General features: G+C 38.5%; 1 protein-coding gene across 6 annotated transcripts in view; it reads left to right on the top strand.

The window, feature by feature from the left end:
• Positions 1–21,091, top strand: part of CSTPP1 (centriolar satellite-associated tubulin polyglutamylase complex regulator 1) — a 167,191-nt gene that overhangs the window by 12,515 nt on the left and 133,585 nt on the right. For 5 of the 6 annotated variants that reach the window (XM_088145691.1, XM_088145696.1, XM_088145695.1 and 2 more), the window contains exon 2: positions 7,245–7,347. In XM_088145691.1, coding sequence (XP_088001817.1) covers positions 7,245–7,347 — 103 coding nt within the window. Of the gene's footprint in view, positions 1–7,244; positions 7,348–11,004; positions 11,106–21,091 lie in introns of those variants that run through there. The other variant, XM_088145694.1, reaches the window with a different exon arrangement.

The raw sequence follows: 21,091 nt of genomic DNA, 5'->3' as shown, positions 1-21,091 counted from the left end.
GAGTCACAACAGAACATGGATTTTCTTGAGTAATCTGTTTCCCATTTGAGAGAGGCTTCCAAGAAAGAAAAATGAAATAGTGTTGACTTGATTAGAATAGCACTGACCATATGGAACAATCTCCTCCCTGCCCCAAATTTCAGTGGGCCTCAACCCTGACGGCTTTTAAGAAGGCCCTGAAGCCCTGGTTCTTCCCCCAGATGTGAGTCAGGAAATCAGATGAGCCTGCTGCAAGACACAATTCATGTGTCTGGTCCCCAATGAAGTACATTTTACTTTATTACATTTTATTATTTTGCCATTTTCTGTTATTTGATGTCAATCAATCAATATTTTATTACGGCCACAGACCAGAATTTGATGTTTTTAACCCTTGTTAACTTCCCAGAGTTGCTTGGTGAGTGAGCGGCCATAAAAATTGATTAAATAAATGAAAGGCAAAGAATACAAATTAGGAGAAACAGTTTTTTAAATCTGTCCTAAGTGATGCTAAAGACTAATACACTTATGTTTTATCAGTGAATGGACATTACAATAACTCACTTCTCTTCTTCATCCTATCTCTATTCTCATTTGTTGTGGTTTCCTGTAGATAGTTTTGACTGGACATCTTTCAGAGGGAGAGTTATTTTAGTCTGTTGCAGTATCTTCATGACTAACATATATACTGTGCTTAGCTTTTGTAATCTAGAGACAGCTTTATTAGATTCATGTGATGTTATTCCAAAGTAGATTTAGATATTTCACATACTCACCCATACAAAAATATATAACCTAAAGATAACTGAGTGAGATTGTAAACACTGAGGTCAAAGGAAAATGAAATGGACTTCACTTCAATTCTTCCCCCTCACTCTATGTTTGAGAGTGCTTAGCTCAACTGGTCTTCAGTTGTCCATCATCTTTGCTTCTTAAGAATGGGCCTAGAACCAGTTGACAGGTACAAAGCCTATAATTGTCTACACAATTTAACACAGTTATTTGGCATTTATTTGGTAACCTTAAAATTGTAATTCTCATAATTCTTAATGGAAATCTATTTAATTCTATTCAATGTTACAAAACTACCAATATTGTAATGCCCTTATACAAATTTGTGGGGTATCTGCAGGGGGATTTAACACCTTTTGTATGAGAAATGGCTAGATCATTTGAGATTCTTTAGTTCAGAAAAAAGGCAACTGGAAGGGTACAAGACTGAGGTATATAAAATCATTTGTGGCATGGAGGAAGTAGACAGGGAGAACTTTTTCTCCTTTACCCAAAATATTAGGATCAGGAATTATCCAATGAAGCTGATTGGAACGAGTTTTAGAATAGACAAAAGACAGTTCCTCACACAGTGAAAAAGACAGCGGAGGTGGTAATGGCCGCAGATGTGGATAGCTTTAAAAGGAAAATAGATAATTAGTGAAAGACAAACCTATTGAGACCTATTAGTTTTGGACACTAAATGTTACCACTGGGTCAGGAAGTATGCCTCCAAATATGAGTTGCAAGGGAACAATGGCGGGATCATTGGAAGGGACATTAGAAGTTGTCTAGTATGATGCCCTGCATAGTGTAAGATCTGCTAGAACATCTCTGACAGATGACCATCCAGTCTGTATTTGAAGACCTCTAGCAAATGAGAAATCAGCATGCTATGTGACAGCCTACTCTACTGGCTGACAGTTTATACAGCTCATACAGTTGGGTAGTTTCTCATGTAGTCTAGCTTGAACCTCATTCTTTGTAATGTGAACCCACTGGTTGTGGTCCTGCCCTTCAGGACAGTAGAGAATAAGCCACTATCTCTTCTGTGTGACAAGATATTTGAAGAGTTCTATCATACTTTCTCTCAGTTAATTTTCCTGTAGATTAAACATACCAAGTTGTTTTAACTGTTCCTCAAAGGAATTAGTTTTCAGCCCCCCTTTGAACCTGCTTCAGTTTGTCATTGTCATTTCAGACTGTGGCGCCCACAGCTGGGTTCAGTACTCCAAATGAGATGTGATCACAGCAGAGTAGAGTGAACATAGATTTAGATTTAGACTTAATTGACTGGATCTGAAGCATGCCTCTCCTGCCAGATCTAATAGGACAAGTAGAGACCACTGGAGAGAGAGGTTTTCAAGTATCCTGGCCTTGTGCCATTATGAGCTTTGTAGGTGAAAACCAGAACCTTGAATTGTACCTGGAAGCCTATTAGGAACCAGTGCTACTTGTGTAGCAAATTGGAAAACACCCATAATTGCCAGCACTGCTGGATTCTGGACCAATTGGAACTTCCAGATGCTCTTCAAGGGCAGCCCCATGTAGAGTGCATTGCAGTGGTCCACTTGGGAGGTGTCCAAAGCACAAGTGATCAGGCGCAGTGCCTCCTTTCCTGGTTCAATATGAAGTTGTGCAAAAGCCTCCTTGGCCACAGCTACCACCTGTTTCTTGAGCTATGAGTCCAGGAGGACCCCCGTATTGTGTACTGACTCTGTCTGGGGTAGTGCAACCTCATCCAGAACTAAATATGGAACATCACTGGACCATGGAAGCCTAAAACCCATAACCTCCAGACACTGGGACCTCACCCCATGCCATTGAATGATCTCATCCAGCAGCCTTATGTTAAATAGGACTTGGGAGAGCATTGAGCCCTGGAGCATTCCACAAGCAGGAGCTGCAAGCTAGATCTCTCTCCCCGTCAACACCAATTAGAACCTACCTGGAGGAAGAAGAACTAGCACAAAACTGTGCTCCCCGTACCTAACCACTGAAGCTGGTCCAGGAGGATAACATGATCTGTGGTATCGAAAGCCCCTGAGAAGTCAAGAAGAGCAAGGTCAGATGCACCTTCCATTATGCTCCTGCCAGAGGTTATCTACAAGTGTGATCAGGGCCATTTCGGTCCTATGCCTGGGCCTGAAACTTGAGTGAAGGGTCCAGAGGTCCAGATAATCTTTTCCTCCAGGGCTTTGTGTAGCGACCACCTTCTCAACAACCTTCCCTCAAATGGGAAGGTTAGAGACAGGACAAAAATTGTCTAGAATGATGGGGTCTAGTGATGGCTTTTTCAGGAGTGGGCAGACCATCACCTCTATAAGTGTTGGCAGGACCATCCCCTCTCTCAAAGATGTGTTTACCAGCACTTACTTCCTGTAATCTAGACTCTCTGGTCCTGTTAGTGCATCACAATTAGCATTTACCTTTTCAGTAGCTGTTTCATGCTGCTGGCTCATATTTAACTTGTGAAAAGGAGCTAGGTGTCCTTGTCAACTACAAATATTTTTGCCAAGCCAAATCTCTCCTATCCTGTAGTTGTATCTTACATTTTTTTCCCGCCCAGATGCAAAATTTTCTATTTCTTCCTATTAAATTCCATCCTATTCATATCAACTCACCGCTCAAGCCTTAGATCTTTCTGAATCTTCTGTCTTTCATCTAAAGTATTAGCCACCTTTCTCAATTTAGTGTCATCTGCATACCCAGTAAATGTTCCCTCAGCTCCCTCATCCAAGTCGTTAATTAAAATGTTGAACATCATAGGGCCCAAGACAGAGCTCCATGGCACTCCACTCAGTATTTCCCTCCAACCTGAAGTAGAGCCATTAATGAGCACAATTTATGTACCTTTGTACAGCCAACTGTGAGTCCATCTAACAGCATCTAGCCTATATTTTAACATTTATGAAGTAAGCTATCATGAGGTGCACTGGCTTTGCTGAGAGGCCAAGTGAACTATTTTTACAGCATTCCGTGATACTAAGCCACTAACTATATCAAGGAGATAAGTTTAATATGGCACAATTTCTTTATAGCAACATCATGCTGGCTCCCATTAATTGTAGTGTGCCTATCCAAGGTGCTCACAGCGGTATGTTTCTATCTCTTGCTTGCAAGCACCCCAGAGGCATCTAGTTGGCCACCCTGACAAATTAAATATTGGGCTAAGTTGGACCTTGGCCTGATCCATCAGAGTTATTCTTATGTCCTTAAAATTGCTATTTATAGTAGCAATTTTTGAAGGGGGTCTTGGGGCAACTTACGTAGTTTTCTACATAGATTGTGTCCTCCAGCTTAGATAGCAGATTTGGGACTTGCTTGAAAGGAGAAGAGCAAAGGGGAATCTGCTTGTACATTATTGAATATAGCTGAAAGAGATTGCACCTAAAGATGTGAGGAGCATGCATAGCAACTAAAATATTTTGAAATAAATATTACACAGAATAATATTTTAACAGAGTTTACATGGTCTTCTAGTACTATTTATACGTTTTACATGGTAGCTTTGTAACTGCTCCCAACTGTTCATTAATATTTAGAGCTCAGAACTTGGGCAGAGGACTAGGCCAAGAAATTCTCCCCCCCTCCCCATAGTGTGTGTATGTGTATCTGTCTGTCTGTCCATCTGTCTTCCAGTTGTGAGGAGAAAAAATCCTTATAGGTGTGAGAAATCTGGACTATTTATTGCTTGTTGTATTTGAATCTGGTGAACACTATTTCTAGCTGGAATAATTTCTGGAAGTATGATTACTGAGCATAGTACTTGGACATGTGGAGAAAAGGGTGGGAGGGACAAAGATGAAAATAACCTGGTTGCTGTTAACTTTGGAGTGTGACTGACTGAATTGCATTACTCGTTCTTCCCTGAGGCGACACAGGTGCGCAGAGTTATTTTTCTTTAATCACTCACATAAATTAACATTTATTCCTTTGCATTAAAATAATTAAAAAAACTACACCCTGTATCTTTTATTACCAGATAATATCTTTGAACCTCTGGCTGACAACCTTGCTATTGGCTGCAAGGTATTTTCCAGGGTGTGCTTTGCCCACTGTTGTATTAAATAATGTTCTAGGTTGAAAACAAACAAACAAAATAAAATCTGATAGCAATCAGAATCCATGTGAAGTTTTAATAATAATAATGCCCAGTAGCAAATAATGTTTTCTAGACACTTCTCTTGGGTTTGTCCTCCCTTCCCATCTATCACCTACATCAGGGTGAAAAAATAGATACCATATGTGGGTGAGATGTTAATACAAATAGCTAAATTGGGTTGCAGAACAGTGGGTCACCTGAGTCAGGAGGATTGAAATAGAGAGATGGAGAGGAAATTGTTTATAATAAGCTGGAAAGGAAGAAATATAGTAATAGCTGACCCCCAAATATATTCCTTGTGCTATTTTCTTTGGAAAGTTTATCCTTGACTGCATTTATTACATTTAAAGTTTGGAGGCATATTCCTTTGCTTCTGGAATGCATTTTCTAATAACTTTAAATAATGCTGTTGCTTTTTCATGAAGCTGTTTATGGAATATACCCATATATATTGCTACTCTATTTTATTACAAGGAAATGCCAGTCCAAATAGTTTGTAGAATTGTAGGTCTTTCTGGTGAAGCTGTATTATTCTGTCTCATTTATGGAATTTTGGAGCGGGATATCCAGATGTTATCACAATTTTTCATTAGTAACCTATCTTTCTTTTATTTCATCTATCCATACAAACAAAACCCCCAAAACACCAAGAAAATAAGAGCAGTTGCGTGGTGTTTTTTGATGAATAGCGCTAGGAACTGTCCATCTGTGAGTGCTGTCATATGCTTCTGACTTTTCTGGGGCGACTGAAGATATATGGCTGAGTCAGCTAGATTACATTGGGATTAAATACAGTTACTTGTAAACTTTGAATGTCAGTCCCCAAAGGTATGACTGGTTAGTTGGTCAGTGGAAAGTGAAATTCTGTATGGGTATCTGGTACAGCTCAGTATCCAATATAAGTCTAGGTAGCTTACCTATATATCATTTAAAGACATGTAATGACAACTGAGGTAAAAAAAAATACTGCAAATCAAACAATCACCTCATGAGCTCGAGCTAACAATTTGACCACATACCTATTGTTTGACCATGTACTTCATACTGTTCAAAATATGAGAATAGAAACTTGTCTCCTTGTAGAGTATTTTGGAGGGGAATTTTACCGTGAATGTCTAATGTAATGTTAGCAGAAAGCTGGGTGGGAAAAGTCTTCAATCAGCAGTTGGCATCAAAGTGGCTATGGGGCAGATTTCTCATGCCAATATCACTCTGCTTGTGTGGTCATTTCTTTTTGTTAAAGCAGCAAGACTGCTAAAGCGTTTCATCAAGTTATTCTTACCCAGAAACTTAGAGTAAATGAATGGTGTCCTTTGTCCGGTTCTAATAACCCTTGTCCCAGCACACTTGAAAATGTACCGCTTTGTTTATGAACTATTTGGTTCTAATGTGTCAACTTATATGCATGCCACTTTGATGTATGTCAGAGTCGTCTGGAAAAAATATGTTTTGGAGATATTTTAGGAGAATGTGTCTACTGTCCTGAAAGATTTGTTTGCAGGCCAGTATTAAAACTCCGTGTCTAGTTCTTTCAAAAAAGCTGGCCAGTAATCTTAATAAAGGAATTCATTTAGATATTTAGAACAGAGGTGCACAACATATGTTGGCTCAAGAGTTGTGTGACATATTGAGGGCAACACTACTAAAATGGTAGGTTCAGAATATAAGTGAGTCCAATTTTGATGGTGAAATGATAAGCTTAAAGCTTTATAAGAATTGACGTCACTCACTGGGAGGTTCTAGGAGGCTAATTTTTTGTGTAGCAGGGTGGGCTTAGCACAATACATAATTATATCTGCAGTTTTATTCTTATTCTAGGCTGCTTTCATTTGTTTATCCCACAGTGGCTGACAGATACAGAACACAGCAAATTATTCAGTTATGACATAATTTGTACTATCATTATATGAAAAATAAACATGTACCTCTGGCCTAAACATTGTTTTAATGGTTCAGAGAAAATGTGATCAAATCTCAAGATTTCAGATAAAGCACGTAGGATTTATACTTTTCAGGACACATTTCATTAAGATGATAGCATAAGACTGTATATCTGTGGTTGTATTCATACATAGTTTGCTTAATTATGGTTTATTTATTTAACCATGGTTTATTTAATAAATCACAATCAAGTAATTTGTTATAATACAATAACCCATCAGTCCCTGAGTTCACATAGCTTGTTAAGACAAAACCAAAGAAACCACCTTAAGACATGCTGAAATGTGTGAACAAGGTCAGTATTTATGCTTTTCAGTTCCAGAATGTAAGAAGTATAACAAAAAGTGTAAGTCCTTAAAGTTTTAATTGTGCTAACTGAACTAACAGAAAAAGTCATGTGATAAGACATTTACATGAACAGAATAACAAATTCTAGTCTTATTTTCAGCCCAAAGGCATGTCATTACTTATATGGAAGATGCAGTGAGCCAGCTGCTAGAAAGCAGAGAAGATATTGGTCAATATGGTATTGCCAGATTCTTCACTGAATAGTAAGTATATTACAACTTACCAGTATCCTTGTTTCTGGAAAGAGGGGAGATCTGTCTGTCTGTCTATCTGTCTATTGAACTATCTATCTGGTTCTCCCTCTGATTTTTATACTAATGCATTCATATAATACTTGCTACAACATAAAATTTCCATAGTAAAATACATAGTATAAAATAATGCAAAGATGAAAACAATTCAACCAACTTAAACTAAAATAGAGCAATGTATGTAAAACCTGCAGTATGCAAAATTCCAATGGTGTTATCCAACCAGTTAAAAAAGTTGATCGGAAGAACACAGTTTTTTTCTGATTCTAGAATGCTTACAAAGTTGAGGTAAGTCTAATTTCTTGGGGGAGGCTGCTCCATAATATGGAAACACCACCTCCTGACCTTAGCTCTCCTGGGGGATTACAAGCAATTTCTCCCAAGGTATTTGTACTGGACAGGTTTATTCTAGCTTAAGAAGATGGTCCTAAATGAGCCCTGATTTTATTTACTACTATATTCAGTCTAAGAAAAGCTTAGCCTAAGGAATCTATTCAACCAATTTTTATTTCCTTGTTCTGAGACTTGCCCAGTCATGTCACTTGTTAATACCTGGCAGAAATGGGTATACATTTCAGAGGAGCTAAGCACAAAATAGCTAGTTGGTGTAACCAGACACTGACTGGATTTAATTCAGTAGTAGATATATCAAATGTCATTTTATAGTGATAAGGTAGCCAGACCAAAGTTCTGGATGTAAGAAAGACATCATATTACTGAATTTGATGACTGATCTCATTTTATCCGTGGTCTGATATTTCTCTGATCTCTGCCAATTTCCCATGTGACAGACTTGCCTGTTATTTTTCCTGGTTTTGAGAACCTCTGTATGTACATTGATTTTTCAGACATCTCCTTCTTCTAGAATAGCTAATTGACTGATTATGTGCCATCAAGATGGTATCAACTCTTAGTGAACACAGATTTTCTCCATGAAGAATAGCTAATAGAAATATAAAATCTATTTTAATATAGGTAATATGCTGTCAGCTCTACAAGGTAGACCAGATCAAGAGACAGATGCTATCTATGTAGGTCTATAACTACTTTTATTAGAATGGCTACAGCAACAGAATCTTGCAAGTCTGAATGTGCTTCCCCTTCTCCCTCTTTTATCTTCATGTGAATTAGGGGGTGCCTGTTTTAGGCGTTTTCATGAATATCTTCATATGGGCTTAGGCCATGTTTATCTGTTTGTTGCCTTGGTAATGAATCTTCCCTCTTTCTCTTTTTTTAAATGAAATTTTACTGAAGAAATTTTTATAGAATAAAATCATTTAAAGAAAAAGAAAATAAAGGAAAGTAAAAGAAAAGTGGTGAGAAAAGAATAAAGAAATGAAAGAGAAAAAAGAGAAACAGAAAAGAAAAAGAAAAAAATGTAAAGAACTGGCTTTCAATCTTCTTCATAGTAGTTAAAAATGCATTCAAGTTTTATCCTCTCTCTAAGGTTATATTATAACTCCCTTTATTCCATAATCTACCCTTTCTAATTATCAAACCCATAAATCACAAGTACATTTTTTTCTGTTTTCAGCAAAAAATCCATAAAGGGTTTCCAGTCGCTGACAAAGATAGTTATTGTCTTTTCTCTAATTAAACAGGTCAATTTTGCCATCTCTGCAAATTCTGTTTTCTTCACCAAACATTCCTCCATTATAGGTATTAAAGAGTATTTCTATCTTTGTGCATGTAATAATCTCGCTGCAGTTACCATGCACAAAAACAATCATCCGTAAGTCTTTTCTAGTTGTTTGTCCATTAGTCCCAGCAAGAAAAGCATATCTTCCCTCTCTCCATCAAGACCATCATCTGTACCAGGCCTGCACAACATACAGAATGTGGGCCATATATGGTGGCATGCCAAGCAGTCTTATGTGACATGCCAACATTTTCAAAAAAGTAAGCCACTACCGCCACTGGGCCAAAAGATATGCTGCCAAGTACAGTGGTACCTCTAGTTACGAACTTAATCCGTTCCGTGACTCTGGTTGCAACTCGAGTTGGTCTCAAGTCGAGGTAAATTTTCCCATAAGGTTCAATGTAAATCTGGTTAATCCGTTCCGCCCTCCAAATTTGGTCGCACCCCGAGGTAAATTTCCCCCATAAGGTTCAATGTAAATACGGCTAAACAGTTCTGAAACATATGCATTTTATTTTTAAACCTCAAAAACCTTCCAAATGCCACAAAAACCTTCCAAACGCCACAAAACACACCACAAGCCGCACCGAACGTCTCCTTGCTACCGCGATCTCGCCCACAGAAAGCCGTGACCGCATGGCAGCAGGGCAAATGGCCGCGGATCCGGTTCGTAAGTAGAGGCAAGTTCGTAAGTAGAGGCAAATTTTGGGGCCGGAGCTGGTCGTATCTCGAAAAATTCGTAAGTAGGGGCGTTCGTAAGTAGAGGTACTACTGTACCTCCAAGCCTCGCTGCCACCACCAGCTCCAGCACTTCTCTGCTAGCCACAGAACAGCTGAATGGCACTCCAGGTATTACTTTGCGGCTCACAAGGATTTTTAATTTGCATTGTGGCCCTTTCCCTTTGACAAGTTGTGTGGATCTGATGTATACTCTACATATGGTGTGACATATATAGATATAGTTACTGTCTGAAGGTATTCTGCTTTAATTGTGAAAAAGCCAGTAATCCTAATGAAATAAAACCTGTTATGTGAAAAGGCTTATAATATTTTTGTCTTCATGAAGATAAGGTACTGTGAAGACCATGGTGAATACAAATAAGTAACAAATAAGGCCAATTTCTGCTTAATCTTAGAAATGGAATAATGGGGAATTGGGGGGATGAAGTCCTTCTCTTTTAAGTCAGGTGGTATGGGAGAGAGATCACAGTTTCTGAAAAGGACAAAGTGGGGAAATGCCATGCGATGTGTGTGGCACAGGTTGTTGTTGTATACCAAACATTTCTGGAATTCCTAACATTCCTCGTGGTTCCCAGGAAAATATTTTGCCTAAGCAAAGACATGAAGTAGCCTGACTTTTAAATGATTTTTGTAGAGGCTAAATCAAGCTATGCATTATGCAAAATTGTGTGATATTTTCTTCTGCATTAAAAAAAAAAAAGTTAAGCAGCTGAAGGCAGCCTACAGCTAAAGACTGGCTAACTAACAATGTTCTTTGTTTTCCATCTCAGAATTGCTATCTGCAAGCTATGTGTTTTATTTTTGAAAAAAGAAAGGGAACCATACAGAATTCCTGTATCTTGACCTGTACAGATTAAGAATGCAATTTGGACAAAGTGATCTTGAGCTGGAAAAGGTTAAGCAGCCTCTCCCCTTCCAATTTTCTTCTGCTCCAACTATAGTCTGCCTAGGTTACTTTGCATTTTAAAAAAAGAAAGAAAAGCCAAAGAATCATAGAACTCAATGTGCAGTTGGAGCCAGAACACTTCTATCATTTATTTATTTACTCTGTTTGTACATCTCCCATTCCCACAGGCTCTGGCTGGCTAATAATCAGCATCAGCATAAAACAAAAGGCCCAGAAGTAATAAACCTATGCACAATATGAACAAAATCAATAACATCAAAATAATAAACATGGAATATACAAAATAATATACCCACCAGATTCCATTCTTCATTCGCAACAGGCCCTTCTCCTGTGCTGGATGGAACAACTGGGTCTTAAGTACTGTCCTGAAATCCAAGAGGAAAGAAGTACACCAGATCTCTGAGGGGAGGGAATTATAAGGTATGGATGTAGTGATAAAAAATGCCCAGAACTTCATTCAGAGTCAAAGATGATATTTCTCTGGAATGGTTAGGTCCAAAAACCCAAAGCCTTGGAGGAATTCAGTCAAAATCTGTTCCTCCCCACCAGTCCCTGACAGTCTCCAGATACTTCTACCATGTTGCCTCTTTGGCCCAGGGCCAAGATGTATAGTTGGGTGTCATCAGCATATTGATGATATCAAATGCTGTGCTGATGGATGATCTTCCCTAGCAGTTTCATACAGACATTAAAAAGAAATGGAGAGAGTAGAGAACCCTAAGATACTCCACAAAAAAGAGGTTTCCAGGCAAACCTGTCCTCTTCCTCCAACACTACTGACTGGAGCTGTCCCCTCAAGAAGGAGAAGAACCACTGCAAAAGCGTGTTCCCCACTCTAGTCCAAGGAAGTGGTTCAGGAGGATATCATGATCCATGATATTGAAAGCAGCTAAGAAGTCAAGGAGCAGGAGGTGTACTCCAGCTGAAACCTGGAGGTCTGTCTGCCAAGGGCCCAAATAATCCTCTTCTAGACTTCTCTGAAGTTTCCAGGCCATCATTTTTCTCTATAACCTTCCCTAAGAAGGAGACAGATCTAAAATTTTCTAAAATAGTCAAGTTAAATGAATGCTTCTTGAGCCAAGAACGCAGCCTCCTGAACATTCCCTCACTCAAAAAAGCTTTGATTACTGCTCATAAGCCTCCTGCTACCTCACAGGAGGCATTAATATGATGGGCAGGATCCAAATGAAAGGTGGCAGAGATGACATTACAATGAGCCCTAACCACTTTCTTAGGACTCACAAACTCACAGATCATTTCAAAAGATGAAGCCCCAGTCATCTCCATTAGCGCTGTCCAGCTAGAATCCAACTGTGTTTGAAGCTAAGTGGTTTTATGTGTCAAATGATGTGAAAATTCTTTACAATGACCTTTCAGATGTTCTTGAGGATTGCCTTTCCCTAAAAGGGAAATGACTTTATTTTTATTTATTTATTTTTTTAAAATGACTGTATAGCCTGGGAAACAGAAATGAAATGGGAGAATAGATTATCAGTTTTGGCCTATCCAGTGATTTCTTCATTGCTAACAATCTTCCAACAGCAAATCATACATATATGGACATTACCAGCTGGAGTACACAGACATCAAATTGACTATATTATTGGTACAAGAAAGTGGAGGAGTTCTCTTATAATAGCAAAGATATGGCCAAGTCAGTATGTGCTTCATGGACTATAGAAAGGCCTTGATTGTGTTGACCATGTCAAGCTATGGAATGTGCTTAGGAAAATGGGAATACCACAACATCTCATTGTCCTCATGCAAAATCTATACCCAGGCCAAGAAGCTACAGTACAGACAGAACATAGTGAAACAGGCTGACTCCAAGTCAGTAAGGAAGACAAGATTAAATACTACCCCTTATTTATTCAATTTATATGCTGAATATAAAATATATTGAGGAAAGCTGGATTGGAAGAAGATAAGTATGGTCTTAAAATTGAAGGAAGAAACATCTATAACCTGCAATGTGCTGATGGTGCAACTCTGATAGCTGAAAATGCAGATGACCTGCAGACTCTAGTAATGAAAGAGCACAGTGAAAAAAAATGGGACTAAGATTAAATATAAAGAAGACCAGATTAATGACAACAGGTACAGCAACCAGCCTTGGAACTAAGTGTCAAATAATTTTTGCTTTTTAGGATTGACTATTACTGATAATGAAACCAGCAGTGAAGAAATACTCTGAAGACTAGCATTTGGTAGTGTAGCGGTGAAGTCCTTGGAAATGTCGTTCAGATGTCGTGACATGTCTATGCCAACAAAAATCAGAATGGAATGCAGGCAATGGTTTTCCTTGTGATATTCTGTGGAAATGGAAGTGAAAAGTGGACTTGAAGAAGCAGGATTGAAAGAGTATTGACACTTTTGAATTTTGGAGTTGTGGAAGACTCTTGAGAACTCCATGATTAGCCAAGAAAACTAATGGATCATAGGACAAATTAATCTGGAATTCTCATTTGAGGTACAAATGACCAGGCTGAAATAATTATACTTTGGACACATTATATGAAGATCTACCTCCTTTGAGAAGTTTATAATGCTGGGAAAGGTGGAAGAGGGAAAAAATGGAGGATATTCAGCAGCAGGGTGGATAGACTTAATTATGATGGTGATAGGAACACCACTGAAGGATCAAGTTGAGGACAGAACTTCATGAAGAAAGTATATCTGTGTGGTTGCTAACCAGCTTGACGGCACATAATCATCAGAAGGGAACAAATCCTTTAGAAAGAGCCACTGGTCAGCATTCAGCAGACACAATAACATGATAAAATATCTCACTTTTGCTACTTGAATCACCACTGTGTGGGTTCAAATTTGTGCTCATACCAGTGTCTGGTAAGATATGAGATGGGACTTTCTCTAGCCATGCTCTAGGCTTTTCCTCTGCTACTTCATTTACCTGAGTTCCTCAGTAAACTAAGGAGCTGCGGTGGATCTGCGAGAGGGGAGAGACTTCTTTAGTGTAATCTGGTTAAATTCCCTAGTAGCCCACTTATTCCTGTGGCCAACCATTATTTTGACCAAACTGCCGACAGATCTTCAGGAATCTCCCCAATTGCCCTCTGAAAGCCACTGGATCCATTAGGTACCTGAGGCAAACTATCTAAAAGGTTCTCCACTGTAGAGGGAATTGCACTTGAATCTCCACAGCAATAAGAGAGAATAATCTATCCATGACAAGGGGCTAAACTTGGTTTCCCCCACCTTTCAGATCATGTTGCATCATGTGGCAAAAACAGTTCTAATGTGTGACTCTAATCTGTGTTTGGCCCTCTATAAATTGGGGCAGGTAGATGGCTGCCATGGCAGCCATGAACTCCTGTGCTGCTCCAGACCCCTCACCCAGGGAAGGCAGATTGAAGTCTCCCAACAACGCTAGTTTGGGGGACACCACTACCATTCTAGCAATTAGGTTGAGTAGCCCTGGCTGAGCAGCAGGGGGAATGGTACACCATCAATCAGCCCAACTATGCCTTCAGCGCTAACTGTATAAATAAGCTCTTATAGCCAGTTATCTGCAGAGTAGTGCATCTTGATGCCAGCAGAGTCTCATGGATGACAATAATTATACCCTCCCTCCCCACACACTGGGACCGTGGCTAGTGCCAAAGTCCACATAGGCAGATCTTTGAGAGATGAACTCCCCCCTCTCTCCCCTGCTCCCCGATTTTAGTAATGCAAGCCAAGTCTCCCTCTCATCCATAATTTAATTATGGATGGAGATGGTTTTATTATAAACAAACCCGGCATTCAGTAGCAGCAGCCAAAGCCCCAGGGCTCCAAGGAATCTCGTACCCTAGCTCTTGGAATGAGAACTAAGAGGATCAGTCAGAGATATCAACCCCCACTTCCCTGAGTGCAGCCCATTCACCACCTCTTACATACCTCCCATTGTCATCATGACCGTAATCCCATTCTCCCCAGTCGTGCCATCACTAAGACCAGGATAGCTCTCTGGTATCTTGCACCAAATCACAATAAGCCCAGGTGACTTTTGAGCTTTTGGGATCAGTCAGAGATATCAACCCCCACTTCCCTGAGTGCAGCCCATTCACCACCTCTTACATACCTCCCATTGCCATCATGACCGTGATCCCATTCTCCCCAGTTGTGCCATCACTAAGACCAGGATAGCTCTCTGGTATCTTGCACCAAATCACAATAAGCCCAGGTAACTTTTGAGCTTTTGAAGCTCTCCATCATTTACTTTACTTACTTAGCCATTTAACTTCAGCCTTTTTCTTACTAGAGATGGGAGACTGTAAACACCAGGAGCCTGGTGGCCCACCCTGGCTCTCACCCAAGGTATAGTTCTTCAGGTCTCTAACCAAACTTCAGTCCTGAAGACAGCCTTTTAATATTATTAAGTGAGGAGCAGATACAAGAAAGCTACATTGATGGAATCCAAAGTCCTTGCCATCCCAAATTGAACTGTTGTACATCCAGTCTATGTTAAAAGGTCCACGCAACAAGGAGTCAAGTTGTTCCCAAACGACTTTGAGAACAGCCTTGATGTTATAGCGCCTGGAGTACAGCCCGACTGGAAAATCAGTGTTCCAAAGCATGTCCTATGCTGGCAGTTTCCAACCCAGACCTCTTACTATCACTGCAAACCTTCAGAGGTCCTGTCTGCTTTCGCTGCTGGCCAACTGTGATGCACAGTAAGTCAGAATGTTAAGGGGACAAACAGCGAAGCAAGTTAGAATGTTAAGGGGACAAACAGCGAAGCAGGCACGATCACTGTTGCAAAACTGAAGATGTTTGGGCCTCCAATGCAGGGGCTGCCTGGCCCTCCAGTGCCTGGAAAAATCCTGGAGTCCAGGTGTTGCTCTAAAACCATACTGCAGCACCCCATAGCTCTCCAAATGCAGACCATCACTGTCCTGCTCTCTCCTTGGCCTCACAATTGATCATGGACACCTTTTAGCCAGGAAAAGTCTTCTTTTCTAGCAAGGTGCCTTAATCTTGTAGGAAACAAGGCGGTAGCTCTGGGCTCCCAGGACCTTAAATATTGGCCTCAGATTCCATTTAACTGTCAGTATTTTTTTTAGTAAATGCCTTCTTTTCCTTCTTCCTTTTTATTGTTGTTCCTTTTGCTTGTGTTCTTCTGCACCTGATGGCTAGGTGTGCTAGAATGATAAAAACATCCTGAGAGGAGTCAAGGTGCAGCTTGCTATGATGATGAATAAGTGAATAAGTACATTGCTCGGTGTGAAGAGACTCTTGAACACCTAGATGAGACTATCAGTTAAAACGTTTTCAGTGTGAGCATTAGAGAGAGTAGAATGTTTAACGTTTTCGAGAGTCCTGATAAAAGCACTCTCTTTGACTGTACTCTCTCTCCCCATTCTTAAACCTTTTGCCAGATTTCTGTTCTTACTGAAGAACAGATGAGCCCCCTCCCCTCCAAGCTCCTTTGCTAGAATAGCTTGGTCAAACAAACCTGTGATTGTTTCTGTGACTGTGAGCCTGTCATAGAACATGAGCAAAAGGTTGCCAATGTGCTCAGCTTTTATAGAAGACTTTCTGAAAAGGGGATCACGTTACTCTAACACTCATGATGAGAGAATATTAAATTCCAGAAGGGTTTTCTTTTAGGCAGAATGCTCCCAAGAGTCTCTGAAAAGTTTATGCCAGAGAGGAGGACATGTTCAGATGGTGCTGTGATCATTTCTCTTTTGGAAATTGTAGCAGGATATGTCATTATCCCAAGAGGTTTTGATGAGGAAGGTAAAAAACAAGACAAGAAGAGAAAAATTTCTGAGGCAGGATTTTAAAAAATGACCTTTTCTTCTTTTGAAAGTTTCTTTGCAAGTAGATCTTCCATTACATTAAAGTTTAGAGTTGTCAAGATTCTCTTTTCAAGATTGTCTTCAGCCTTCCAAGAAGAAAAGACCAAGGTGAACAAAGTGGAATATGTCATGTATAAGGCAACAGGCAGCTCAGTATAAGATATGTGGTCTCAAGTGTCCTATTCTCTGTAGCACCATGGCAACTTACCAGAAGAGTGATCTTTTTGCTGGATTTGAGCGTTCTTATTTTGGATGGCCATGCTATTGTATGGCAATTACTAGTAAGGCAGAGGATATGTGCTAATGGGCTTTTGCTACTTAATTGGCAAAACCCATTCTCAGTACTGAAAATACTTTATTAATATTGCTGTGAGGAATAGGTTCAAATACTGAATATTTAAAGTATCTTGTTTCTGCATCTTGTAAAAGAAAATTGTTTATTAATACATCTAAATTCCTCACCTTAATTTCTGCATCATGTAACATCCTCAGTGAGGTTAATGGAATACATTGCCCAATCTAAGGCATCTCCTTCTTAAGAAGAATTAGGAAATTTTTAAACATGTATTTGTCAGAGATCCAGTGTTTATTCTGAGATTCTTTAATTTCCTATGCAGAAAGTTGATGTGAAGATAGGGGGTGGGGGAGGAGGAGGAGGGGGACTAAACAGTAATTGTGCCAGCAGCATTATCTTCTGGTCTATGAGTGAAAAAATAAGCCACTGGGCTATGGAGCCTGTCTTTTTGTCATTTTCAAATCCATTCAAAAGCTTTGAAAATTTTGGTTTACATTTTCATGATCTACTGAAGTAAATGTATACTTTCAACTTGGTATGTGTATTCTGTCTCCCACACTCAGGCCGTGTATTTCTATCTCTTTCTTTCTTTTCGTCCCTTATGTATGATGTTCATTTCTTTTCTCCACTGACTTCAGCATTGCCTCTACTGAAATTAAAGACGACAGCATTATCTCAGACATAGCTGACTGCAACAAACTGTGTGACAAATGCACAGCTGCTGCTATCCCCAACCTGGCTGAGCTGATACTTTCAGCTGGCATCTTCCACTGGGATTTTTTGTGGCTGATTACTGACAGTCTTCCATGTTAGCTAAAATTCTCTGCTCCTAGAACTATTGAAAAGAAAAACTAGGTGACCATGACATGTTGTTTTATCCCCATGATCCAGAGAAAGAAATAACATTCTGAGATTTATACTCAAGAAATTGTGTACAGTATAGCATTTATCTAAGATACAGAATGCAAAAGGTCTTTCAGTTTATTCAAGGCTTGCATAATCTGAGTTGGGATTGAATTAGAGAAGCCAGAGACAGACTACAGTACTTGATCTGCCAACTGGTTAGTTTTTTGTTTTGTTTTTTTCTTTTTTAAAGGAGTTTCCTTTTTGTTGTTTTGCTGAGCAATCTGAAATTGGAATTAATTTGAATGTTACATCAAATGAGAATTAAAGCCACTGATTTCACAGTTTATATATTTTATTCTGATAGAATATCAATGTCTTCAACATCTGCAAGTCAATGCTAAAAATATCTACTGAATGTTTAGTTGCTTTCTTGGTAATTGGTAGCCAGAAACAGAGAACTGCAATTATTCCTTTCACTACTTGGGCTTTCCTTTCTACTGATGAAGTGTGACAAAGATTCCACTTCAGTATAGAATAAAGGTCTGCATGTTGACATTTTCTCAACAGCATGCTCTCGGGAGCCACTTATTTTTGCTCAGTGAGCCAAAGCTGGTTTTCTATGCCTTGAGAATGAACAGAAAAAAAGCATATAAGGAAGAATAGTTAAATATTCAGTATGATGTATTGCTGGAATATTTAGTCTCTGTTCATAATCTTCCTTACTCAACACATGTAATTTTCCTTACTACTTACAAAGTAAATGAGATTTATTGGCATAAACCTTTATTTTCTTTTTTTTAATAAGGAATTAACTTGCTGCTTCTCCAGATTTTTCTAATGAAGATTCCATCAGGCTGCAGCAAAGGACCAAAGACAGGCAGACTCAGATCTTATTCACCTTGAATTGTTTTCATTTTTGCTATTTATTTTTGCAACTACAAATTAGTGCCTCAGTTTGCTTTTTTATCCTTTTCCACTTCACGATTTCTTTTGAGTTCTGTCTTTTAGATCATATACCTATGGGTGGAAGGTGTTTTAGAATTTTAACTATTGAATTCTTTAATCCATTCTGAGAGACTTTTCAGCTGAACAGCAGTGTTAAATGCTTTAAATAAGAGTTTCTGATAAGAACTTGATGAAGATAAACTCAGATCAGCTCCTCCTTGCTGGAAAAAATATGAAACAAACAATTTAATACACTTTTTTTAAAATTCTGAAGTTTTAGGCAATTTTACATGACTTTTATTGTTAACAGCTTGAGTGGAAGAAGTGTTGTAAAACTCTTTCCTAAAATGGAATCTATTTCTGAGAGCTGCATAGTAATCAATGGTGAATGAAAAATTATTGTGGATATAACAACGAGACATACATTATATTTACAGCATCATCTGATCTGATGCTCAAACTCCAGACTTGTTGGGAATCTGCTTGGATTTTTAGCAGCTTTTAGAAAATTGAGAATTAAAAACAGTGGGATAGATTCATATGGAAATAATTTAACATTTCATCTTGGTACTTCTCTGTCCCTCTAGTTGCATAAACTGAAGAACACTATTAGTTATGTAGGCAACTTGTATTTAATTCCAATATGAATAAGTGAAAAGACCCTTTTGGTTCTTGCAAAATACCCCCCGTCCCCCAATAAATTGATAAATGCAAACATATTAGAGATATTTCACCAGTGAATTTAGGCTGGCAAGATATTTAAATCAAACGACTGTCTCCAAATTTAGAACTTAACATTAGCATATTTTAATGTACTTCCAAGAACTGCTGTTGAAGTGAAATTTTAAAAAGTCCTGTGTGTATTAGAAGTTTTCCCTTCTGTTGAAGGGGCCTACGTCTGTTTTCCTTTTCCTTTTATATAGATGTGTGGTTACTTTTTATGACCCGTTTTAGTACATTTTCAAAGCTCTTCAGATCTGTTTTATGTACAGTACAGCTATTGTTTTGGACCAGTATGGTTCTGTTTTTCTGAACCTGGCGAAATTCAAAACAATACTATTTTTAGAACTCTTTGTGATTTGCCTGCATTGATGGTCTAGTAGTACCTGTTTATATTATTGTTTGTATTTAGTATTTATTTTGTGGTATATTTGCTGAATTCTAATCATTGACTGTCATAACATATAGTTGTCACTAGTGAATTTGTTGTTCTCACTAGCAACATTGAATTAACTTTTTTGGAAGGCAGATTTCCAAAAGCCTTCTGATATCTTCTCCAGCAAGGAGCTCTGATGCATAAACATATTCTAGAGTAGGTCTGCTGAAAATTAATTAAGCACTTTATTGGGGTTTTTACATAATTCATTAAAAGTAATTGTGCATGGAAACTGAAAGTATTAGAAAAGGACAAGTCTTCTATAGAAAGCACAATGGGTTCTAAAATGGTTTTAATTTTTGCTTCTTTTTTTTTAGACTAAAATAACATTTATAAAAACATGTTTCAACGTTCAGAGCATTCCATATTTGATTTCAGAACAACAGCATCATAAAAAAAAAACAATTTTATCCCCATTTGCAGAAAAGCATGACATTGGAAGTTGTGGTTAGCCTCAGTCTTCTTCTAAGTTTGCTAAGATGAGATCTGAAGTGGGGAGTTCCTAGTTCACCCTTTTTAGCCATTATGGCCTAACATAATCCCCCCAGAGATTAGATTGGCCCCGACCCTACTGGTTTTTCATGAGTCCTTAAAGACATCGTTGTGTCACTGAGCTTTGGGATCTGGATGTGTGGCAGAGCCTGTGCAATAGTTATTTGTTTCGGTTTTTTACGTTGGCTGCTGGTTACGTATGCATTGTTTTCTATTGTTTTGTGCTTCATGGTGTTTTTAACTGTTAGCTGCCCAGAGTCATGAATTTGAGATAATAATAAACAAACATTATTTTAAAAAATAATCTATGAAAGGATTTTTTCCCAATTATTTCCCAGACAAGAATAAGACATATGAACAAATCTAGAGATGTTCTAAAGAATCTGAAGGTTGTGTTAGCCTGGCTATGAATTGGTACTTTCCAAAAGAGGTACTGTAGATTATGTAAAATTGTTGATGCTGCTGTAACTTTGAATTCTGCTATAGCTAAACAGATAGTCTACTTATAAGAGGAGTGTGTGAACAACTAGTTGTGTTGCTTTTTAATTACTGTTGATAATGCTAGAAAATTAATTGTAATTTGTGAACACCTGTAGAGTAATAGGCATAAAGTGGCATATTTTATAATCTAAACTATATTGGAAGTTACTTAAAATTTTGTATAAAGAAAACCTGACATGGGGTTCATAGTTGGCAATCTGATATACTTAGGATCAAGTGTCTCTTCCCCCTTGCCCTCAATAAGTGTCAATTAAACACTCAAACTAATGAAAAGCAACAAAAGTAAATTGGGATCCATAGGTTAATTGTAAATATTAATCACAATCACAGTAGAGGCAACCTTCTTCCAGTTTTCTCTAGCATACCT

Source organism: Python bivittatus, unplaced genomic scaffold, assembly GCF_059951505.1.
Source record: "Python bivittatus isolate LINGU-HERP-01145 unplaced genomic scaffold, Pbiv_v1 ctg000480_np1212, whole genome shotgun sequence".
NCBI classification, from domain to species: Eukaryota; Metazoa; Chordata; class Lepidosauria; order Squamata; family Pythonidae; genus Python; species Python bivittatus.
Note: the sequence above shows the minus strand (reverse complement) of the source record. Positions and strands in the feature narration are given on the sequence as shown.